The 22,439-nt window shown below is 42.4% G+C and overlaps 1 protein-coding gene across 2 annotated transcripts in view; it reads right to left on the minus strand.

The window, feature by feature from the left end:
• The window catches only part of DOCK2 (dedicator of cytokinesis 2), a 409,352-nt gene that overhangs the window by 314,649 nt on the left and 72,264 nt on the right, over window positions 1–22,439 (minus strand). For both annotated transcript variants that reach the window (XM_033432052.2, XM_033432051.2), the window contains exon 22: window positions 21,791–21,925. In XM_033432052.2, the coding sequence (XP_033287943.1) occupies window positions 21,791–21,925 (135 nt within the window). The remainder of the gene's footprint in view (window positions 1–21,790; window positions 21,926–22,439) is intronic.

Below are 22,439 nucleotides of genomic sequence, written 5' to 3' on the forward strand. Positions count from 1 at the left end.
AAAAGACGGATTACATCATCTACTTGAAAGAGAAGCTAATACTCAGCAAAGTCCTTCCAGCTCTTTCTCTTCAGGCCAAGTTGGTCTAAAAAGTTTAGGTACTAAAAAGAAACTATGTCTTGACTGCTTCTCTTACCATTTCTTCCTTTAGTTTTTTAATGACCTGGGAGGTGTCCTTGGTATCTTTTTTTAAAGTTTATTGAAGTGTAGTTGATTTACAATATCATGTTAGTTTCAGGTGTATGGCATAATGTCCAGTATTTTTGCAGATTATACTCCATTAAAGGTTATTACAAGACAATGGGTATAATTCTCTGTGCTATACAGTATATCCTTGCTTCTTATCTATTTTATATACAGTAGCTGTACCTGTTAATCTCATACCCCTAATTTGCCCCTCCCCCCCTTCCCTCTCCCCTTTGGTAACCACAAGTTCATTTTCTCTATCTGTAAGTCTGCTCCTGTTTTGCAAATACATTCATTCATATTATTTTTTAGATTCTACATGTAAGTGATAACATACAGTATTTGTCTTTCTCTTACTTATTTTACTAAGCATAATATTCTCTACATCATAACAGAAAAAAATTAAGTTGCAGAATAATTACACACATGTGCTCACACATACACACTTTGTAAAATCTGTACATTAAATTGATCATTTCATTACCTCTTAGAAAAGGGATTGTGTCAACAGTCCGCTTATACACTTTTATATTATATTCTGAGTTTATAACAAGTAAATACTGCCTTTAATTTTAAAAAGATCTTTCTACTCTTTTTGGGGGGTGGGGGTGGGGAGTGAATGTTTCTTGGCCTCCAGTTCCTTTCTACAACAATCCTTTCCCCCAGGGTCTTTCCTGAACTCTCTCATTCTCATCATAGGAACTAGAGCTGGAGCCAGGAGGTCTAGCTCAAGGCCATACAACTGGTGGCAGTTTTCCCTCTACAATCATTGAATCAAGATGCTGACTTCTCACCTACTTCCTGGTTCTTGGCATGGACTGCCTCTAGAGAAACACTTGCCTAAGAAATGTCAAGTTAGTATTACTCTAAACGGTGGTCATGCCAAAACCATCTAAACTGTGCCCTTTCAGTCTGTGGTTTTCCGAGAAGTATAAGTAACCCCGGGCTACATGATCTTGTTCCACTGAGAGCCTTGACATTTGGTGTGTAGAATTAAATAGAATTTTTAACAGTTTCTTTACTAATGGTGCTGGTTTGAAAAATGCATGTGCAGTAAAACTCTTTGTTTTGAAATCTGGGAACACCTGAGGAAGTGTCGAGTCCAAACACGGTGAGGTTTGCATTACTGGAATCGTCAGTTGAGTGGTAGGATGGCTGAGGGCCAGAGAAGTTGCCAGGAGAGGGCAGTGTGGCAGAAAGACCAGTGGTCTGTGTCCCTGGACTGAATTCTAGAACAGATGTCAGCACCATTGTGTATTGTCACCTTTAGGAGGTCACATCACTCTGGGCACCGGGTCACTCATCTCTAAGGAGACACATTATCATTGAGGGAAACCTCCAGGATTCCTAATTGGCTTCTATTGTCAAAGAGTCAGCATGGGGTATGACAATCATCCAAGGGCAACCCTGCTCACTCTGCAGAGCTCCCCAACATGACATGGCCTCATAGCTGCCCAAGCCAGAGCCTGGGGTAAGTAGGGGTGGATCTTGAAGAGCCTGAGGGTCATTCAGTCATCAAGCCCCATTAATTCCACCCCCCCAAACCATTTTTTTCCAGCTTTATTGAGATATAATTGACATATGATACTGTGTAAGTTTAAGGTGTACAACGTGATAATGTGATACAAGTATATGTGGCAGAAGCATTGCCACAATAAGGCTGGTTAACACATCCATCACCTCACAAAATTACAGTCGTGTGTGTGCATGTGTGTGTGTTGAGAACTTCTAAGATATACTCTGTTAGCAACTTTCCAGTACATGATACAGTACTGTTAACTACAGTCACCAAAGCCATTTACCATCCTTCATCCTCATCGGCACCATCTTCATCCAAGTCCCCGTCACCTCTCACCAGTAGAGGTTTCTGAACCATTTCCCTTCTTTCACTCTTACTTCCTTTCAATCCATTTTCTACACATTGGCCAGAGGGACCAATTTAAAAACACAAATGTTAGCATGCCATTCACTTGTTCATAATCCCTTTTTTTTTTTTTTTTTTACTGTATAGCACAGGGAACTATATTCAATATCTTATAATTAACGGAAAAGAACTGAAAAAGAATACAGATATATATATATGTATAACTGAATCACTTTGCTATACACCTGAAAACAACACAATATTGTAAATCAACTACACTTAAAAAAAAAAAAAGAGTCAGTATAGCTCCCAATTTCCCTCAGGATATTGTCTAAATGCCACGGCCTGACCTTCAAGGATCGTCAAGATCTGTCTCTTCCTGTCCCTCCAGGCAATCTACTGCTACTCTCATCCCTCCATCACTGAATTCCAGTCACTTCTGCCTTTCCACAGCTCAACTGAGTCAAGTTCTCTACTGTCTCAGGGACCTCCCTCCAGCTTTCTTTTCACCAGTTACACCCTCCTCCTCTTTACCTGCCAACTCTTACTCATCACTCAGGTCACAGATGGCACTTCCTCCAGGACACCTCCCTGACTTCATGATGAGATATGATCTCCTTGTTACATGCTCTCAAGGCATCTCACACACACATCTCTCTTAATTTCATATGCGCCCACACGACTACCTGCTTAATGACTCCCTTCCCACCTAGACTAAAAATCCCATGACTAGGCTTGAGTCTCTCTGATTCATTGTCGTATTTCCAGTGCTTAGCAGAGTGGTCCAGTGGCTACTCAATAAATATTCGTCGGGTAAACACTTGATTGCTAATGCAAACCAAAACCTTGACCACTAGACAAATACTTCAACGACACTTTTAGAAACTTTCATTATCAAGTCAAGGGCTTAAAAAGAAGGACCAAGTTTTAGGGCTCAGTGTACCTGGGACAGGTATACAATGTGTTGATGCTTAATGTAAGGAAGAATAAATGCTGAGTTACAGGCCTTTCAGCAGCTGTATGCTCAGAGGGAAATTAGATTTCCAGGCCTCGGATGACCTGTGAATTAGTTACAAGGCACACATTCCTCCTGCCCCATGGATACCCCTAAAATGGAAAATGGCACAGTTCCAGGTTCAGAGAAGCAGGACATGCAGTGTGTGTAGCAGACCAAAGCTCCCGGGCAGGGCCCTCAACAGGCTCTCTACTGGTTTCTGGGGTTTGGGAGAGGCCACCTTCTAACATGTATTACAATGGAGGAGGCACCAGATTATCACATTAAATCATATCAGAAGAGGAAATGTTGATCACAGAAGAGGGGTCCTGATCCAGAGGTGAGCTTTAAAACCCAGGGCTGCATTTCAGTCACCAGACCTTAATGACCCAGTTGTGCGTACCTGGTTTAAAACCAAACACAGAGAGCAAGCCATGAGGGACGAGGGAAGGGAAAACTAAAAAATAATGGACTCTCTAAAGTCTAGGAGAAGGACACTTTTACTTGGCTTGAGCAGTTGTGTTTAAGGTTTCCATTAGATAGTTACTTCAACTATAAAAATAGTTGATAATAAATATTTGTTGATCACCTACTATGCACCAATCATTGTGCTATCAAGGAATTTATAAGAAGAAACAAAAATCAACCCCCAAATATGTAAAATGGCAGCTATGATATGTATTTGGGTGTCAATTTTTATTTATCTTTCCAAATTCCTTGAGAGCACAGTAATTGATGTATAATAGGTGCTCAACAAATATTTATTTGTGATACATACTTGAAAGACAAAATACATGGGCAATGAGAATTTAAAGAGGTTTGACCTAGCCAGAAAATACAGGGATAGGTTCTCTGAGGGAGTGATGCTTCAGGTGACCCAGGAAAGGAGAATAAGAAAGAACTAGGAGAAAAGGAGAAGAAAGGGCATTCCATCCACAGGTCAGCAAGCACACAGGCCCTGCAGCAGAAGGGAGCCGAGTGGGTCAGAGGGACTGAATGAAGGCCCCTGAATCCGGAGTGGAGAGACTGGGTAAGCCGGGTGAAAAGAGGCTGGCGGGCAGCCAGGACGGGACCCTCGCAGGTCACGTGAAGTTTTGCCTTCATCCTAAGAGCAATGAGAAGAAATTAGAGGATTTTAAGAAGGTGAGCACCTCAGTCTGACCTGAAATGTGGAAAGATCATTCTGGCTGCAGTGAAATTTAAAGACTTCTACTTCTGACATTGTGGTAGACACAGTGCCCTAGAAAACCTCTCAATAAAAATGACTCCCAGGGCTTCCCTGGTGGCACAGTGGTTAAGAATCCACCTGCCAATGCAGGGGACACAGGTTTGAGCCCTGGTCCGGGAAGATCCCACATGCCGTGGAGCAACTAAGTCCACGCACACGACTACTGAGCCTGCGCTCTAGAGCCCGCGAGCCACAACTACTGGGGCCTGCAAGCCACAACTCCTGAAGCCCGCATGCCACAACTACTGAGGTTAACTGGTTGGGGAAGAGAAAGAATGAGATCAATCCTGGGGCCTGCATATTGGTGACCCTTGCAGTAAGCTGATACCCCAAATTGTTATACCTTCCTATAAAGGAAGGTGAGAAATAAATCTACTGCATGAAAGAAAACTTGGTGCTGGGTGAAGAAGGAAAACACATCTCCACTGAGATTTCTTAACCACAAGCCAGTCCTCACCTGGATTTTGTTTGTTTGTGATCTTGTTTGTTTTTGTTTTCTCCAAATTCATGTGCCTCACTTGGATTGACAAAGAGAAATTTTAACTTAAAGAGGTCTCTGGTTGTTAGTGACCCCCAGGTGAACAATGGAAGGAAATTCTGATTTTCTCTGGAAGAAAATAAAAAACTTTAATTCAAGACTAAAAATACACAAGAACTGATAAAGTTGAAATGGAAATAAGCTTTAAAAAATAATAATAACAACAAAATGCACAAGGACTCAAGGTCACCCAAAACAGAAACAGCAGAATCAGCCTCACAAAGAATCCCCCTATTGGAGTTATCCAGCAAAGAATATAAAATCTCATATTTAATGTGCTTCAAAATATAGAAAGGATGTTTGAAAATATGATCAAGAAACAAAAAAAAGTTAAAAAGTTATATTTGAATAAGAACTCAATAGAATTTCTGAAAATGAATAATATAATGATTAAAATAAAAAATCTCATTCAATGAATCAAACAGCATATTAGATGCAGTTAAGAGGGAAATCGGTAAGCTGGAAAATAGGTTGGAAGAAATTAGCCAGAATGAACCCCAAAAAACAAAAGATAGAAAATATGAGAGTTTATGAGACATGGAGAATATGAGGTCTAACATACACTAACTGACATTTCAGAGAGATCATAGAATATAAGGGGAAAATGCAAAAATTAAAAAGAATGATGAATGAGAAATTTTATAGAATTGGTATTGCAAATACCAAACTCCAGATCCAGGAAAACTAACTTCTAGCTATATAAACAAACTCATTCTTAAGTACAACATAGAGAAATGCAGAATACCAAAGACAAAGAGATGATCTTAAAGGCTGCCAGGGAGAAAAAAACAGAATGCCTATAAAGGAACAACAGTAAGACTGACAGCTAACCTTAACAGCTGATCACAATGAACAAAAGAGCTAGAACTCTATATCCAGGGAAACCCCATTCCAAGTTTCAGAATAAAATCAGAGAGACTTTAGCAACTCTACCAGTAAATTTCCTGCCATTAATAATAAACGATTTACTTCAAGGAGAAGAAAAACAAATATGGATGGTCAAAGATGACAGGAGAAATGATACCTTTTTTTTCACTGTGATAAAAAAAATAACATGAAATTTACCACTTTAACCACTTTTAAGTTTACAGTATAGTAGTGTTGATGAACTTTTTTTTTTTTTTTTAATTTTATTTATTTATTTTTGGCTGCGTTGGGTCTTCGTTGCTGCACTGGGGCTTTCTCTAGTTGCAGCGAGCGGGGGCCACTCTTCATCGCGGTGCACGGGCCTCTCACTGTCGCAGCCTCTCTTGTTGCGGAGCACAGGCTCTAGACGCGCAGGCTCAGTAGTTGTGGCTCACGGGCCCAGTTGCTCTGCGGCATGTGGGATCTTCCCAGACCAGGGCTCGAACCCGTGTCCCCTGCATTGGCAGGCAGATTCTCAACCACTGCGCCACCAGGGAAGCCCCCGTTGATGAACTTTTATTGGTAAAATCATATAAACAAGTACCAACTGCTTAAAACAATAATAATGTCTAATTTGTGGAATTATCAAAAAAGGCAAAACTGACATACTACACAATTATAGTATAATATTTAAGAAGGAAGTGGAAGTATCTTCTAAAATCCTTTATTTTTCAGAAGGACTGTAAAGATACTAAGATTTTATTAAGTTAAATATGTATGATAGAATACCTAAGTAGCCACTAATAGAACTGCATATAAAATGTAACTTTCAAACTATTAAAGGCGAAAAGAGAGTGAAAAAACTGAAGACAATCCAAAAAAAAGAAGGAAAAAGAGAACAGAAAATCAGAGTGTTGGCGAAGATGCACATCTAAGATGATATAAATAAGTTCAAAACATCAGTGATCACAATAAAATGTAATACTGCTTCACGATGAACATTATTATCAAATTAGTGATAGAAAAGAACTACCCTAAATTGATAAAAGATATCTAAAATATTTTTTAAATCTAATACATAATATATATCACCATTTTTATTCAACATTGGTCTAGAATCCTAGCCAATGCAATAAGACAGGGAGAAAAAGGATTCAAATTAGAAAGAGAGAAACAAAGCTTTCCATATTTACAGGTGTTATAATTGTCTACTTAGGAAATTCGTGAGACTCCATAGCAAAACAGATTCTAAGAAGACAAGGATGGAAGCAGCAAGACGACTGGAGAAAGCTAACACAGTGATCCAGGTGTGAGGTGATGAGAACTGTGAACAGGAAGTTGGTAGTGAAGATGGAAAGATGTGGATGAATTTGAGAGACATTTAAGAGGGGACTTGACTGTGGATTACGTGGGAAAAACACAAAAAATGAGGTGTCAAAAAATCCTATTTGTCTGCCCCATGCAACATGCTGGGTTGTACGTCAGTGAGATGAGGGGACATCATGAGTTTGGTTCTGGTTATGCTAACTTTGAATTGCCTCGGAGATACGAAAGATATCAAGTAAACTGGACACACAGATTTGGAACTTGTTGAAGAGGTCAAGCTGGATTTCTGGGTTATCTGCATAGAAGCAGTAACTGAAGAGATGGGTTTGAATTTGGTCACCTAGGTGGAGGGAGTTGAGTGAAAGGAGGATTGGTTTAAACTGAGCATTTAGGGTGTGAGAAGTATGAGGAATACTAAAAGAGTTCTGTGCTACAGAGGCCAAGGGGAGAAAGTGTTTTGAGGAAGCGGAGAGGTTAGCAATGTAAAATGCTGTGGCTCGTGCTATCTGGGATATTCTTAACTGTTGACATAATAATGTTATCATCTGTGGCTTGTTCACAAAATATGTTTGATCATAGACAAGCTCTTCATTTTTATCACCCCTATGGTACCCAAGACGAGTAGGCCTGCCCTCCCTCCAGAATGCCCATCTGATAGGAAATCAGGAAATAATAATTAACGATATTATTTATCCCAGCAAACTGATTTGGAAAAACATTCTTCTGTGGAAAAGTTCACCTGTACACAGATACACACATCTGCATAGTGCACTCTGATGATCAAATCAAGTGAAGTTGACACTATCTGCTACTTCAGGTAATATGGGTCTTTAGACCCATACATTAACAGATCACTGAGAAGTGACTATATATTTTAAAAAACTTGTCCAAAACTGCAGCCAACAATTCATGGTCGCTAAAACATATATGGCATTAAAAAGTAATAAACGGGGGGCTTCCCTGGTGGCGCAGTGGTTGAGAGTCCGCCTGCCGATGCAGGGGACACGGGTTCGTGCCCCGGTCCGGGAAGATCCCACATGCCACAGAGCGGCTGGGCCCATGAGCCATGGCCGCTAAGCCTGCGCGTCCGGAGCATGTGCTCTGCAACAGGAGAGGCCACAACAGTGAGAGGCCCGCGTACCGCAAAAAAAAAAAGTAATAAACGTTATGACCGTAAAACAATAATGCTTAGCAGAGATGAGATACTGCAAAAAACAAATCAACCAACCAACAAACAGAAAAACCTAAAGGGATTGCCCAGTGAAATAAGGTAGCACAGGCTGCGTCTGTCCCCCAACCCAATTAAAGATGGGCAGTTTATGTCTTTGAATCTTACAGGAGGCAACCAAAGAGGCTTGTGGGAGGTTATGAAACACATGCTTTTCAATTTTAAATATGGAATTACTATAATCTAAAACACAAACGCTTTGTAAGACAACATGCACTCTGTCTGTATTCTTGAGTCCTTTACTCCTATCCAGGATTGTGTAATTAACTCAGGGATTAACAATCTGTCACTTCCTACTGAGCTGCCCATTTCAGGTACCACTGGTCAGTCACAGCTCCCTGTGCAGTTACCTCCGCCCCCAATCCACCCATGTGGCACATGACACAAGCCCTCTTCACCATCAAGTGTCAGCATGCTACGTCACATGAAAGCATCTTCAACGACATGCCTCCCGAGGACTCTGTAATACACTTAGAATGATCTTTGCATGGTAGGCTCTGCCTATCTCACCCAGTTTATCTTCCTCCTAATCTCCCCTGTGCTCTCTATACTTCAGCCACGATAACTTTCTGAAAAAAACTCTTTCAAGCTCTTTCTTATTCAAGATCACTTGCTCAGACTTTCCCTCCCTGAAGGACTCTTCCTTCAATCCCTGCATGGCTGGATCATTGCCATCCCTCACATCTCAGTTTAAACGTCACTTCAGGGAATTCCCTGGTGGTACAGTCGTTAAGAATCCGCCTGCCAATGCAGGGAACACGAGTTCGAGCCTGGTCCGGGAAGATCCCACATGCCGCAGAGCACCTAAGCCCGTGAGCCACAACTACTGAGCCCGCGTGCCACAACTGCTGAGGCCTGCGCACCTAGAGCCTGTGCTCCACAACAAGAGAAGCCACCGCAATGAGAAGCCTGCTCACCACTACGAAGAGTAGCCCCCGCTCACCGCAACTAGAGAAAGCCCGCGTGCAGCAACAAAGACCCAATGCAGCCAAAAATAAAAAACAAATTAATTAATTAAACGTCACTTCATCAGAATCCTCACAATAACACTGTGAAGTAATCCCAACTTTAGACAAGGAAACTGGGGCACAGAGGTTAGGTCACTTGCCCACAATTATACAGGTAGTTACTGGGATTATTCACTGCTGTACTGGACCACCTATCTCAACTACTTGCTTAATTCCCATACAGGCATTTATCATGGTTTGCAACGACTTGGTGTATTTGTTTATTTTATTTTTTTCCCCCACAGTATTATATAAGGGAAGCATGAGGGCAGGGCTACATCTGCCTTTTTCACTGCAGTATCCTAGCATAGAACTTCCAAATAGTAAGACTCAAAAATGTTTACTGAACGAATGAATGAACAAACGAATTGAACTGAACTCATATGTCTTTGCAACTGACTACATTAGGAGAGTAGATCTGAGATACAGAGGAGCTAGTTTGGAGATTTGAAGGACAGTGACCGTATGTGCCCCATAACTAAGTCCTTTTTAATTTTCCATCCACCCCAAAGACACAATAAGAAACAAGCCCAAGAACTGAGTAATATATTATTAATACTTCCTAATAAGGAAACAAATTCTACTTCAGGGTGATGCCTGCCTCAAGTGCATCTGAAGTGGATCACAAAATACATCTAGTCATCCTGATTCAGTTCAGCATCCCTGACAGGTTAGCTTGGTGAATTTCACCCCTCTGGCAAACTAGACCCTTTATTATCCTGCATGTCCATATTAAGTTACAGGGGATTTGCAAACACATATCCTAAATCTACATATTTATTCAGTAAATTGATCTCCCACCCAAGTCATTCTCTGAGGAACTGTCAGCCTAGGCATTTGACAGAAAGTTATTTTTGTGCAAAGGCAAAGATTCTACCAGCAAGCTAGCCCCAGACTTCTAACAAGGAGTTAACAAGGAGAGGAAATCGGCTACTGCTTCAACCTGAAAGAATGAATATCTGTGTCCTCCTTGGCTTTTCCCTTAACTATCTATAGCATCTTGTTCTGCAAAATTAAGCCATTTAAAGGTACAATGGAAGCAAACAAGACCAGCATTTTACACTTTGCTGTAAGCAGAGTATGAGATTGGTAAGAAATAGGAAACAACTGGCTCAGCTTCTGAGGGATGGTGGGGGGAAGCCAGTCTTGGATTATACCCTGGCAAAGAACAATCCACGATGTAAGTAATTCACGCGCAGATGATGGGAAATCAATCATCAAAGCCTGATCCCTCTGCCCCCGATGGCCTCCTGTTTGGATACTAGGAAAGATGCTAAACTCTCGGAAAGGGTCGGCTGATTCACCAAAGATCTCCTAATTGTGAAATATCTTGTTCCTGATCAGTTTTCAGTTCCCAGGACCTCACTGTAACAGTGAATACTGCTGACATTCCCTCTCGGAAATGCTCCGTTTCCTGGGTCCTGTAATGCCAATCCTTCCTGCTTCCTCTCCTATATCTCCAATCCTCCTTCCCTGGGACTCTCCCCTCATCCATCCCTCCAACATGCGCATCTCCTGCATTCCATTCTGAGTTTTATAGCACTGCTCACCTTGTGCTACAGCTTCAAACACATCCTCTTTCTACCAAAGGAGATCAATTTCTACCAAAACCATATCTCCATTCTCCACTCCCCTGAACTCCAAATCTGTATCTAACCGCCTGCTGTGCATCTCCATCTGGCTACGCCAGTAAACACCTCCAGCATCACATGTCCCAAACACATCGTCTTCCCCCCAAAACCTGCTCCTCCCCTCACTCATCATGCTGATGAGCAATACCTGATAAAAGTGGACCACAAAGTTCAGGGTCAGATCAGCCAATTGGCCCCCTCCATCAGTTCCACTCCCACATTCAATTAGTTTGGGCAATCCTGCCATCTATAAACCCTCATCTTCTTACTTTCCTTCTTCTCCAGCCCCACCGTGACTACCTGAGTTCAAGTCCTCCTGCCTGGATTACTGCAATAGCTTCGTTATTGATCTCCTGCCTCCCCTCCTCTGTCTACCACATACTAACCTTACATCTGCACTAATCATTCTAAAACATGAATCTAATCATGTTAATCCCCTGCTTTAGAACTTCAATGGCTCCCCACTGCCAAAAGCAGGGATTTCCAAAACTGCTCCTATGAGGAAAAAAAAAAAATTTAAGTATGAGTCTCAACAGATGCTTATTTATATATAAATTATATCCATGTACTATTCTAAGTCAAATGTTTATAAAGTTTAGTTTCTTCATCTTAGGACAAAATGAAGAAATTTTAATATTTTTGTCTGATCCCAGTAGATTAGTTTGTACCTCTGCTGGGGTATTCACTCTGTGCTCTGAGGATGGAGGGTAGCATCTATGCCAATATCCCCCAGCATAGAGGATGACGTCAAACTCCTTGGTCTGGCATTCAAGGTGTTTCACAATCTAGCTCCAAATCCCCTCTTCAAACACCTCCTCACTCCTCTACCACCACAGCTGCACCCACTAGCGACTGTTCCATAAAAGTGCCATTCATGGGCAAGCACAAGATAGCACAAAGAGCTGAGACTTTGATGTCAGATCCCTCCCTGCCAACATCTAACTGTGTGACCTAAAGTCACTTTCTGCACCTCTCTGGGTCTCAATTTCCCCTTCTGTAAAGTGAACATAAAATGAATATAATAATACCTGTACTTTGCAGGGTTGTCGTGAGTATTAAGTGAGGTAGAGCAAAAAGTGATACAGGGCCATGCGAAGAGGAGAGGCTTTTATAAATGGTACCTCAGAGTAAGTTCTATATCATATGTTGTCCCCTCTACTTGGAATTCCCGATTCTCTTTTCTTCCATGGCCAGGCTTCTTAAATACCTTCCAATGTCTAGTTTAAAAGATCACCTCCTCCGAGAAGAATGACTCATCCTCCCGAGGTGGAGTCTGTCATTCAAACCTGTCTGCCCCCGGGAACCATTTGTAAGCCTCCACTGAATCATATCACTGATCATTGCTTATCCCAGGCATGCTGGCATTTGACTGCTGGCATGCGTGTCTTTCTTGCTCACTAAACTGCCACTGCTTGAGGAAGTCTGACATCAATTTCAGAGTTCCCAGCACTTAACAAAGTCCCTAGCACATAACAGGTGCTCAATAATAGTTTATCAATATTTCCATATGCAAAGGGGAAAGAGGACTGTTTAAAAGTGCACATATATGCACAATTTCATGTTATAATAAGGATGACTTACTTAATGATTTACAAAACGCTTTCACATATGTTTGTAAGAAACAGGTTGTTACCTCCCCCTCTGCCCTGTAGCAACTCATAAAATAGATAATAACTTAGAGAAAAGTAACTATTTGACTATATCCCTTTGATGAGTTTTCTCTTCCATCCTGATCTGATGCCAAGTTAATGTTATCATAAAATAATTCCATTAAGTGCAATTGTGCAGTTTACTGAGCCATTACTGTCATCAAAAAGTGAAATTACATTCAAAGCCTAAAACAGAGGTTTACACAGGAATAAATGTCATTAACATGGCAAACAAATTACATGCAGGAGAAACAGAAATAGCAATATGACCAGAATTCCAACCCATCCTCAGCATAAACAGATGATCACGTTTTAATATTTATTCATACATGAACGGTGAAAACAAATCACACTGGCAAGTACCTTCGAGTTAAATTCATATTTTTTCAAAAAGGCGGAGGCTTATGTATCCTCTGTGACTGCAGGCTACACTGGGCATGCCTGAGCTTTATGCAGACAACCTTGCTGCCTAAAATATTCATGACCTGCAGGATAAACTAGTATATAATATTTACATAAGAAGAAATTGAACTGGTGGAAAGATGAGGTGGAGGCCAGGGGAGGGAGGGCGGGATGGGTAGAATAAAGCCAGACGCAAAATAAAAAGGCAAAAGCGAGCATCAGAGAGCATCAAATCATCTGATGTGAAGGCAATTAGAGAAAGGGCAATGATGTCTGGCCCTGGGTGACCAGAGCCAGATTGGGGCTGTCTGCTGGAGGTGAGAACCGTGGTCCTTTGAGCCTGTGTTAATGGAGTGGCAGTCCCAGTGCAGGCAAATGACACTGTGCATGCCATGGCCAGCCTGCCCAGGTCCCAGGTGAGGGCTGGGGAGCAGAAGGACTCCTGGAGATGCTGCTGCTTCCATTAGGATACTGAGTGCCTTCCTCTTTCTCTGACCAGTGACTTGTTTCCAAGGGGTGTGAGCTCACCTGGACTGGCCCCATGTCAGCTTTTCTTTGTTCATTTCTTGGGAGGATATGAGGACAAAGTCACTGCTGCCAGGACAGCCTCACCATGCTGGCGAGGATGCCCTTCCTGGCAACTCCTGCTCCAAGTCATCATGCTCTTCACTGAAGTCCTACTGTGCTTAGGGATGGATGGCAGCACCTAAACCCACACAGCCTCGCGCCTCTCAGCAGCCCCAGCAGCGCCCAGCAAGTTGACCCTTCCAGCTGGAGTTGCTTCCTCTCAGGACAGCCCCTCCTCTCAGCCAGCCAGGCTTCCCACCTGCACAGCCTGGAAAAAGTGCCAGTTCTCAAATCTGCTTGATCAGGTGAGGTAGAATGCGAAGCTTGCTCTACTGAGTCTTAGCTGTGTGACCTTTGAGCTTGAATTGAAGCCTCAGCCTCCTCATTTGTGAAAGGGGGATAGAAATGCTGTCCCACTGCTTACTGAAGGAGTGCCTACTGTGTGCTGGGTGCTGTCCTCAGCGCTTGGAATGCAGCACGAAACAGTCAAAGACTCCTGTCCTCGTGGGCCTGACATTCTAGCAGGAAGAGCGCTAAAATGTCATAACTTATTATTGTATGTTAACATGGGGAGGAAGAATGACAGAAAGCAGAGTGAACGGGAGGGCAATCAGAAGGGCCAGGGGCCAGGTGACAGGCCCAGGCTGCTCTCTGGGAAAGGCTGGATGCTGTCTTATGCCCCCTTCCAGCCCCTCCTCCCCCACTCACGCACACAGGCACCCACCACACCCTGGTCGGCTTGTTCCTCACCACATACAGGGAGGGGGAGACCAGCCCCTTAGGGTCTTTTGAAACAGGAAGACAAATGTGTGATCAGGAGCATGACTCCTGTGCTGGGCTCTTGGGCCCACTTCAGTCTGTCTGTCTCAAATCTAGGTATTTTTGCTTCCATTTTATTTTATTTTTAAGAAAACAAAACAAAAATCTGCACCAATTTACCTGGTTTCGTACGAAAACTTTTTTTTTTAACTTTTTACATTTTTTGGTGTCCGTTTGTATTGAATAATTGGCTACATTTGTAAAATGTAATTTCTAATGTAAAAAACATAATTCTTTTCTTCTCAAGATTTTTTCTTAAGAGGAGAGAAAGATATTTTTTCAGGAAAAACAAACTTTAAAATAAAAGAAGAGGAGAATAAAATCTACTTCTCCCCTTTCCCCAACCTCTGTCTACCCCTCTTTCCCAGGAACAAATCAAAAGGTGGATCGTCTTGTAAAGAACGTAAACTTTTAGTCCAGAACGATGTCTTTTTCTCAATGCAGTGAGCTGTAGATTCTCTAGTTTGACCCCTGCAGGTGGGAATGGGGGCACTGAGGCAACATGGAGAGGAGCTCGGGGGGAGCAGGGTCATGAATTTGTTTTCTTTAGTGAAAGAGAAATACAATCAAGCATTTTGTATTCAGAATGTTGTGCAATATTTTGGAATGGAACACTGGTGTGTTTAGAGATTGAGTTTAAAAACAAAACAAAAAGATTGATCAAATCTGTACAGTTTATATTGTTCCAGATTGTTTTAAGTCTGTATTAAAAGCATGATATATAATAACAAAAAAACAAACCAAAAGAAGAAGTGCCAGGGGCAGGGCTTGCCCCTGTACGTAAGGGAATGAGGAGAAGTTTGAATAAAGCTCTAAAAGAGGCGAGTGGGTGAGCAAGCAGTTGTCTGGGAAAGGGTGCAAAGGCCCTGCCCTGGGAACCTGAGCCACAGCAAGGAGGCCTGTGAGGCTGGCACACAGTGAGAGAGGAGTAGGAGGAGGTGAAGTCAGGAGACGAGGGTCTCCACCGCATTTATGTGAAGGCTGATGGAGATAATGAGGGAAATGCACTTAGCAGGACATCATAACCGTGGGCACTCGCTATGTGACAGGCACTGTGCCACATGCCTGATGTCCATTAGCTCAGTGAGTCTGCACAACCGCCCTGCAAGGGTTGTTCCGTACTTGCCTGTTTTACACACAAGGAAACTGAGCTTTGGGCAGATTATTTAATCTGCCCAAGGTCATAAACCTTCATACCTGGTAGTGATAGGATGCAAAGGCAGAATTCAAACCCAAGTAGCCTAGCTCCAGAGACAGTGCCTTTACCCCCTGAGCTGACTGACTCGCAAGCAAAAGATGTGGATGAGTGTGGCGAAGGAGAAGCGTGTGATGGCAGAGCAGCCCCAGGAGAGGGATAACATGGAGAAGGAGGGGGAAGCAAGAACTAAGCAGGTCTGTAACAAGAGCAGAAGGCATGAGGCCAAAGAAAAGACAGGCAGAGCAAGCAGGGAACAGAGGGAGAGCTGGGTACACAGCTGCTTGGCCACAGGGGCCTGACCACACACACACAGGGGAAGTGGGAGCCACAGACAAAAGCAGGGCCCGTGCAGTGGGCCAGCAGCAGACCCAGGTGAATTCACGGAGCCATAAAAATTCCCTACATTGAGGTCTTCTAAATGCACAGACACCTGGTAAAGGTGTCCCATCCTCCTAAAAAATAGAGAGCAAGAAATGTTTTGTATAGCATGAACAGTAAGCCAGGTTGTGAGCAGGAATCAAGACACTAACACTTTCTCTTTCTAATCTGAGTTTTTGAAACAAGTACCCTTTCTGTCTCTCCTAGGTGAAAACATGGTAACAGCTAACAGATTTATTTTGCTCACGGAATAAATATCAGACACTACATGGAAGCTCTGTACATGTAATCTCATTTCATCAACAAAACACTAAAAGCTGGTTTATCCTCATTCATGGGTGGGGAAACTGAGGCTCAGAGAGGTTAGGTCACTCATCAAGCCAGGTGCTGACAGGGACAGGAAGTGTCCAGTGTGAGCACTGACCGTCACTGATCCAGCACTGCCCAGTACAGTGTGAACATAACCATGCCCCACACTATCCCCTATACGCGAGCCTACGGCAGCACCAAGATTTACAAGGAACACAGACAAGCAGGAGCAAACGCTCTTATTGCAGAACAGAGCTCTGGATCTTCTCTCATTCGGGAAGTCATCCTTACAGAGCTCTGCAGTCTCATTACTATGTGCCTGGCCAGCAGGAAGGGCAGCTCTTCCTGGAGTGTCCACCACGTGGACCAGGGAAGCATGGACTACCACAGACTCTGAGTAATTCCACGGGCTCAGAAACCTTGGGGATCAGCTCAGCTGGTTGTCTGAGGTTCAGGATAAAAGGCACTGCAAGGGGGTTTATAAAGAAACTCAATGCCTAGAACATAATCACTTCGGCTCCTTCTGAATGTTCCTCACTATGCTCTATACCTCCCAGGGCCTCAGTTAATCTAGAAAAGCCCAGTGGATACTGGTCATATTTATAGCCACTCAGCATCTTTTGGACTCACTTCCTACAATTTAGAATTCCCCATATTTTGAAGCCTGCCTCCCTATGACAGAAGCTCAAACCTGCTCTGCCAGCTTCCATTGCAACTATGGCACAGGTATGTGCCCAGAGACACCTGTACAGACTTTGACTCAAGAGCTACTGACATAAGAAGAGGGGACAGGAAAATCATTTTCTTTGGCTGTGTGACAAAATGAATGATTCTTACAAAAATTCCAATCCCGTACAAAATAAATGCACAGAAATCTCTTGAATTTCTACACACTAATGACGAAAAATCTGAAAGAGAAATTAAGGAAACACTCCCATTTACCACTGTAACAAAACGAATAAAATACCTAGGAATAAACTGACCTAAGGAGACAAAAGACCTGTATGCAGAAAATTATAAGACCCTGATGAAAGAAATTAAAGATGATACAAACAGATGGAGAGATACACCATGTTCTTGGATTGGAAGAATCAACATTGTGAAAATGACTATACTACCCAAAGCAATCTACAGATTCAATGCAATCGCTATCAAACAACCAATGGGGCTTCCCTGGTGGCGCAGTGGTTGAGAGTCCACCTGCCGATGCAGGGGACATGGCTTCGTGCCCCGGTCCGGGAAGATCCCACATGCCGCAGAGCGGCTAGGCCTGTGAGCCATGGCCACTGAGCCTGCGCGTCCGGAGCCTGTGCTCCGCAACGTGAGAGGCCACAACGGTGAGAGGCCCGTGTACCACAAAAAAACAACAACAACAACCAATGGCATTTTTCACAGAACTAGAACAAAAAATTTCACAATTTGTATGGAAACACAAAAGACCCTGAATAGCCAAAGCAATCTTGAAGAAGAAAAACAGAGCTGGAAGAATCAGGCTCCTTGGCTTCAAACTATACTACAAAGATACAGTAACCAAGACAGCATGGTACTGGCACAAAAACAGAAATATAGATCAATGGAACAGGATAGAAAGCCCAGAGATAAACCCACGCACATATGGTCACCTTATCTTTGATAAAGGAGGCAAAAGTATACTGTGGAGAAAAGACAGCCTCTTCAATAAGTGGTGCTGGGAAAACTGGACAGCTACATGGAAAAGAATGAAATTAGAACACTCCCTAACACCATACACAAAAATAAACTCAAAATGGATTAAAGACCTAAATGTAAGGCCAGACACTATCAAACTCTTAGAGGAAAACATAGGCAGAACACTCTATGACACAAATCACAGCAAGATCCTTTTTGACCCACCTCCTAGAGAAACGGAAATAAAAACAAAACTAAACAAATGGGACCTAATGAAACTTCAAAGCTTTTGCACAGCAAAGGAAACCATAAACAAGACGAAAAGACAACTCTCAGAATGGGAGAAAATATCTGTAAATGAGGCAACTGACAAAAGATTAATCTCCAAAATTTACAAGCAGCTCATGCAGCTCAATATCAAAAAATCAAACAACCCAATCCAAAAACGGGCAGAAGACCTAAATAGACATTTCTCCAAAGAAGATATACAGATTGCCAACAAACACATGAAAGGATGTTCACCATCACTAATCATTAGAGAAATGCACATCAAAACTACAATGAGGTATCACCTCACACCAGTGAGAATAGGTTTCATCAGAAAAATCTAGAAACAATAAATGCTGGAGAGGATGTGGAGAAAAGGGAACCCTCTTGTACTGTTGGTGGGAATGTAAATTGATACAGCCACTATGGAGAGCAGTATGGAGGTTCCTTAAAACACTAAAAATAGAACTACCATATGACCCAGCAATCCCTGGGCATAAACCCTGAGAAGACATAATTCAAAAAGAGTCATGTACCACAACATTCACTGCAGCCCTATTTACAGTAGCCAGGACGTGGAAGCAACCTAAGTGTCCATCAACAGATGAATGGATAAAGAAGATGTGGCACAGATATACAATGGAATATTACTCAGCCATAAAAAGAAACAAAACTGAGTTATTTGTAGTGAGGTGGATGGACCTAGGTGGATGTCATACGTAGTGAAGTAAGTCAGAAAGAGGAAAACAAATACCGTATGCTAACACATATATATGGAATCTAAAGAAAAAAAATGGTTCTGAAGAACCTAGGGGCAGAACAAGAATTAAGATGCAGACGTAGAGAATGGACTTGAGGACACAGGGATGGGGAAGGGTAAGCTGGGACGAAGTGAGACAGTGGCATGGACATATATACACTACCAAATGTAAAACAGATAGCTAGTGGGAAGCAGCCGCATAGCACAGGGAGATCAGCTCGGTGCTCTGTGACCACCTAGAGGGATAGGATAGGGAGGGTGGGATGGAGACGCAAGAGGGAGGGGATATGGGGATACATGTATACGTATAGCTGATTCACTTGGTTATACAGCAGAAACTAGCACACCACTGTAAAGCAATCATACTCTAATAAAGATGTTAAAAAAAAAAGTTCCAATCCTTCTCAACAAGTTTTCTTCCTCTCTTACCCAAGTGTATCTTGCATATTGATACAGGAAAATCCCTAGCCCTTGTAAACGCTCATGTGCAGCACGCCCAAAGAAAAAATGGCAGGGAACAATTAACGGGAGCTGGATCAGCTGTAACCATGCACACCAGGAAAGACAAAGGAATAACAGGAAACGGAAACACAATGCCAGACACAGTAAGCTCCCAAAGCAATACCTATATTACAATTTCCCACCAGCTGGCTTAGAAATCTCAAAGCACTGAAACGCCTATCTTCCATTCCCAAGTAAAATTCCCTTCTAGTTTGGGGAGATACTACCATCACTTCCCAATGTCCCTGAGGCTCCACTGAAGAGAACCCATTGTGAAAGATTCTAGAATGAACAAGACCTACTACCGTCCCTCAGCATGAGGTCCTGGACACTCCTTGCAGGCCAGCCTATATTTCTGATCATGACAAAGGATTCAAGATTATGTCTGGATTACCTTCGAGACATCCCCTCTGACCAAATGGCTTCTCCTAGCCCCCAGGATGCACTTCATCCAACAAGCGTTCTTGAGTGTCAGTGATGTTCTATATATGCTATGAGGGGAGTACATAAGAGAATAACAGATTATCCCACTCCTTAAGAAGCCAAAACTCACTTAGAGTTCCAGCAGCACTGAATTTATACTGAATGGAGAGCTGGGGGCACTGCAAGACGACATGCCCTCAGGTAGAAAAGAAGAAAGCAGATGTACAAATGCTCTTTGTTCCAGTGGAGGAAAGAGACGAAGACTAAGAGAGGTAAGACAAGGAGGAAGGAAGGAAGGAAGGAAAGGAAGAGAGGGAGGGAGGGAGGGAGGGAGGAAGGAAAGAAATAAGGAATGGGGGGAGGGAGGGAAGAGAAATAAATTAAAAGGACAAACTGAGGCATAAGATATGATACATGGAAAGATATGTTCTTGTAGATCTGAAGTTCTCGCTTGGAGATGGGATAAGATATCATTGCCTAATCTGGAATTACAACGTTTGAATCCTTGAACCTCTCCAAGAGTTCAACTCTTAGGAAGACCCATAATTGTCTCTTACTGGTTTTCAAATAATTCAAATATTCTTTCAAGTTCAAGAATACCCCTAAGACTTCAATACACAGTCTCTGCCTTGACTATGTGACAAAAGAGAGGAATCGAAACAGATATTTCACTTTTAGAATAGCCTAAGTGACATATGTTTTGTGACATGGTTCAAGACACTCATCTCTTTCTATTCATCAACTGAAATATCAAAGAATTCTCCTACAAAGGAGAATCTCAAATAATTACCCATTTCAGCTGCCTTTGAGTATGAAGCTTTCATAACTCATCCAATGTCTTGATCAGAATGATGATTTACGGACTTCTACTTTTTTTTTTTTTTTGAGAAATCATCCCTTCAAGTAAACAAGTGCATACCATAAGTTGCTGACCTGACCCATGGCTCCAGAGGTGAACATGGGACCATAAGTACACAACCTGCATATTCATTCTCCTGGTCACAGTGTTTAAGACCTTAGTACATGACTCAAGATAGTTCTTGGCATAGGATTTTGGTCGAACAACAGGGAACCTAGCGTTGCTTAAGCTAGTAGAATATGAGTCTGAGTTTCCCAGCGGCTTCCCCATTGGAAAACTTGCCTCAGAAGGCAGCCAACAAAAGGAAAGCAGAGCCAAGATCTAGAGAGACAGAGACCATCCGAACGACACTAAGCATCTGGACCCAGCCGTACCGAAGGCCAAGTACCCCCAAGATTTTTCAATAATGCGAAATAAAATGAAGTCCTATTTCCCCGAGTCAGCTTGGGTTGCATGCTCTTCCTTTGCACCGATAAGAATCCAGACAATACATTTCCTGTATGCTTCTTCTTACTTCCCATCACACACAACCAACCTGGTCACACACACAACCAATTCCCTGCCTAACTCTGTCTTGTAGCCAGGAGACACATAAATTGTTATTTTGCAGGTTGCATTGGAATGACTCCACCTCTAAAGCCTTTTAAACGGGTAGCTAACCTCTGTGATGCTGACCATCGAATATCAAATCTCTTAGGTGCTCTAACATGTCAGCTCACTTTTTGGCCACCAGGATTTCACGGACAGGCGGATCAGCTGCAAATACCCGCTCATCTGTCATGTGCATCCTCCTAGAACCAAATCAATGTCAAATTCTCTGAGATCTGCTTCCCTGTCCCCATGGAATATAGATTCCTGGAAGGTTTTCACCATATCTCAAATCAAATGAAGAATGTTAGATGAAATGCAGAAGAGCCTCAAATCACAAATCATAGTCACTGGAGGAGACATAACTCTTCAACATATGAAGATTTCTTCTTTTTTTCCCCAAATGAACTTCGAACAATTATTACCTATTCATAACTCTCTAAATTGGATTTTTAAGCTGTTTTTGATCAGCAGCTGGTTACAATTTTGTAAAAGAGTTTCTCCAATGGCACAAATACTGCTGTACCCCAGAGGAATTGCAGAGCTAATCAATCACTTACGTAACTAGTACTCACTGTGAAAATAATGTCCTTGACCGAACAATGAACTTGAAAACATATTCCAAAGCTTTCAGCGTTCTTAAAATTGGCTCACATTGCTCTCCTCTGCTGGAGGTATCCAAGTAAGTCTTCAGCACCATCATCAATTTCCTGAATAAGGGATTACATTTTCAAAATACATCTCTTTTCAGCCCACAGCATGGTAATCAGTTTGTTTACTAAATTATAAGGCATTCAATCAAAGGTTAGAGGTGATGGTATAGCCAAGCTCACATAGTCATTTACACCATAAAAATAACTCTGCCTAAAAATATATGTTTAATACAGGGAGTGAGTATTTCCTGTCCATAAACAGTCAGCAAAGGAAAAAGTAGTGAGAAAAAAATCTTTTGACTCTGGGAAAACTAGTCACAGCGAGGATGTGAGGGGGGATGGTGGTGGTGATAATGTTCTTTTCAGCTTTTTCTTCCCACAGAAAATGTTCCTGTAATATCATGGAACTCCGTTGCCTGGAAACTTACCATGTTTCTTTATTACCAGCAGGGCGGACTTCGAACTACTTGGCCTGCTTTTCCAGGTCCCTTCACAAACAGGCCTCCACCAACTTTTCCAGCATCGTCTCTGATCTCTAACCCTCAGTTCTCTATACACAAGCTGTACTGAG

The sequence above is a fragment of the Orcinus orca genome, chromosome 3 (genome assembly GCF_937001465.1).
Source record: "Orcinus orca chromosome 3, mOrcOrc1.1, whole genome shotgun sequence".
In the NCBI taxonomy this organism is placed as follows: Eukaryota; Metazoa; Chordata; class Mammalia; order Artiodactyla; family Delphinidae; genus Orcinus; species Orcinus orca.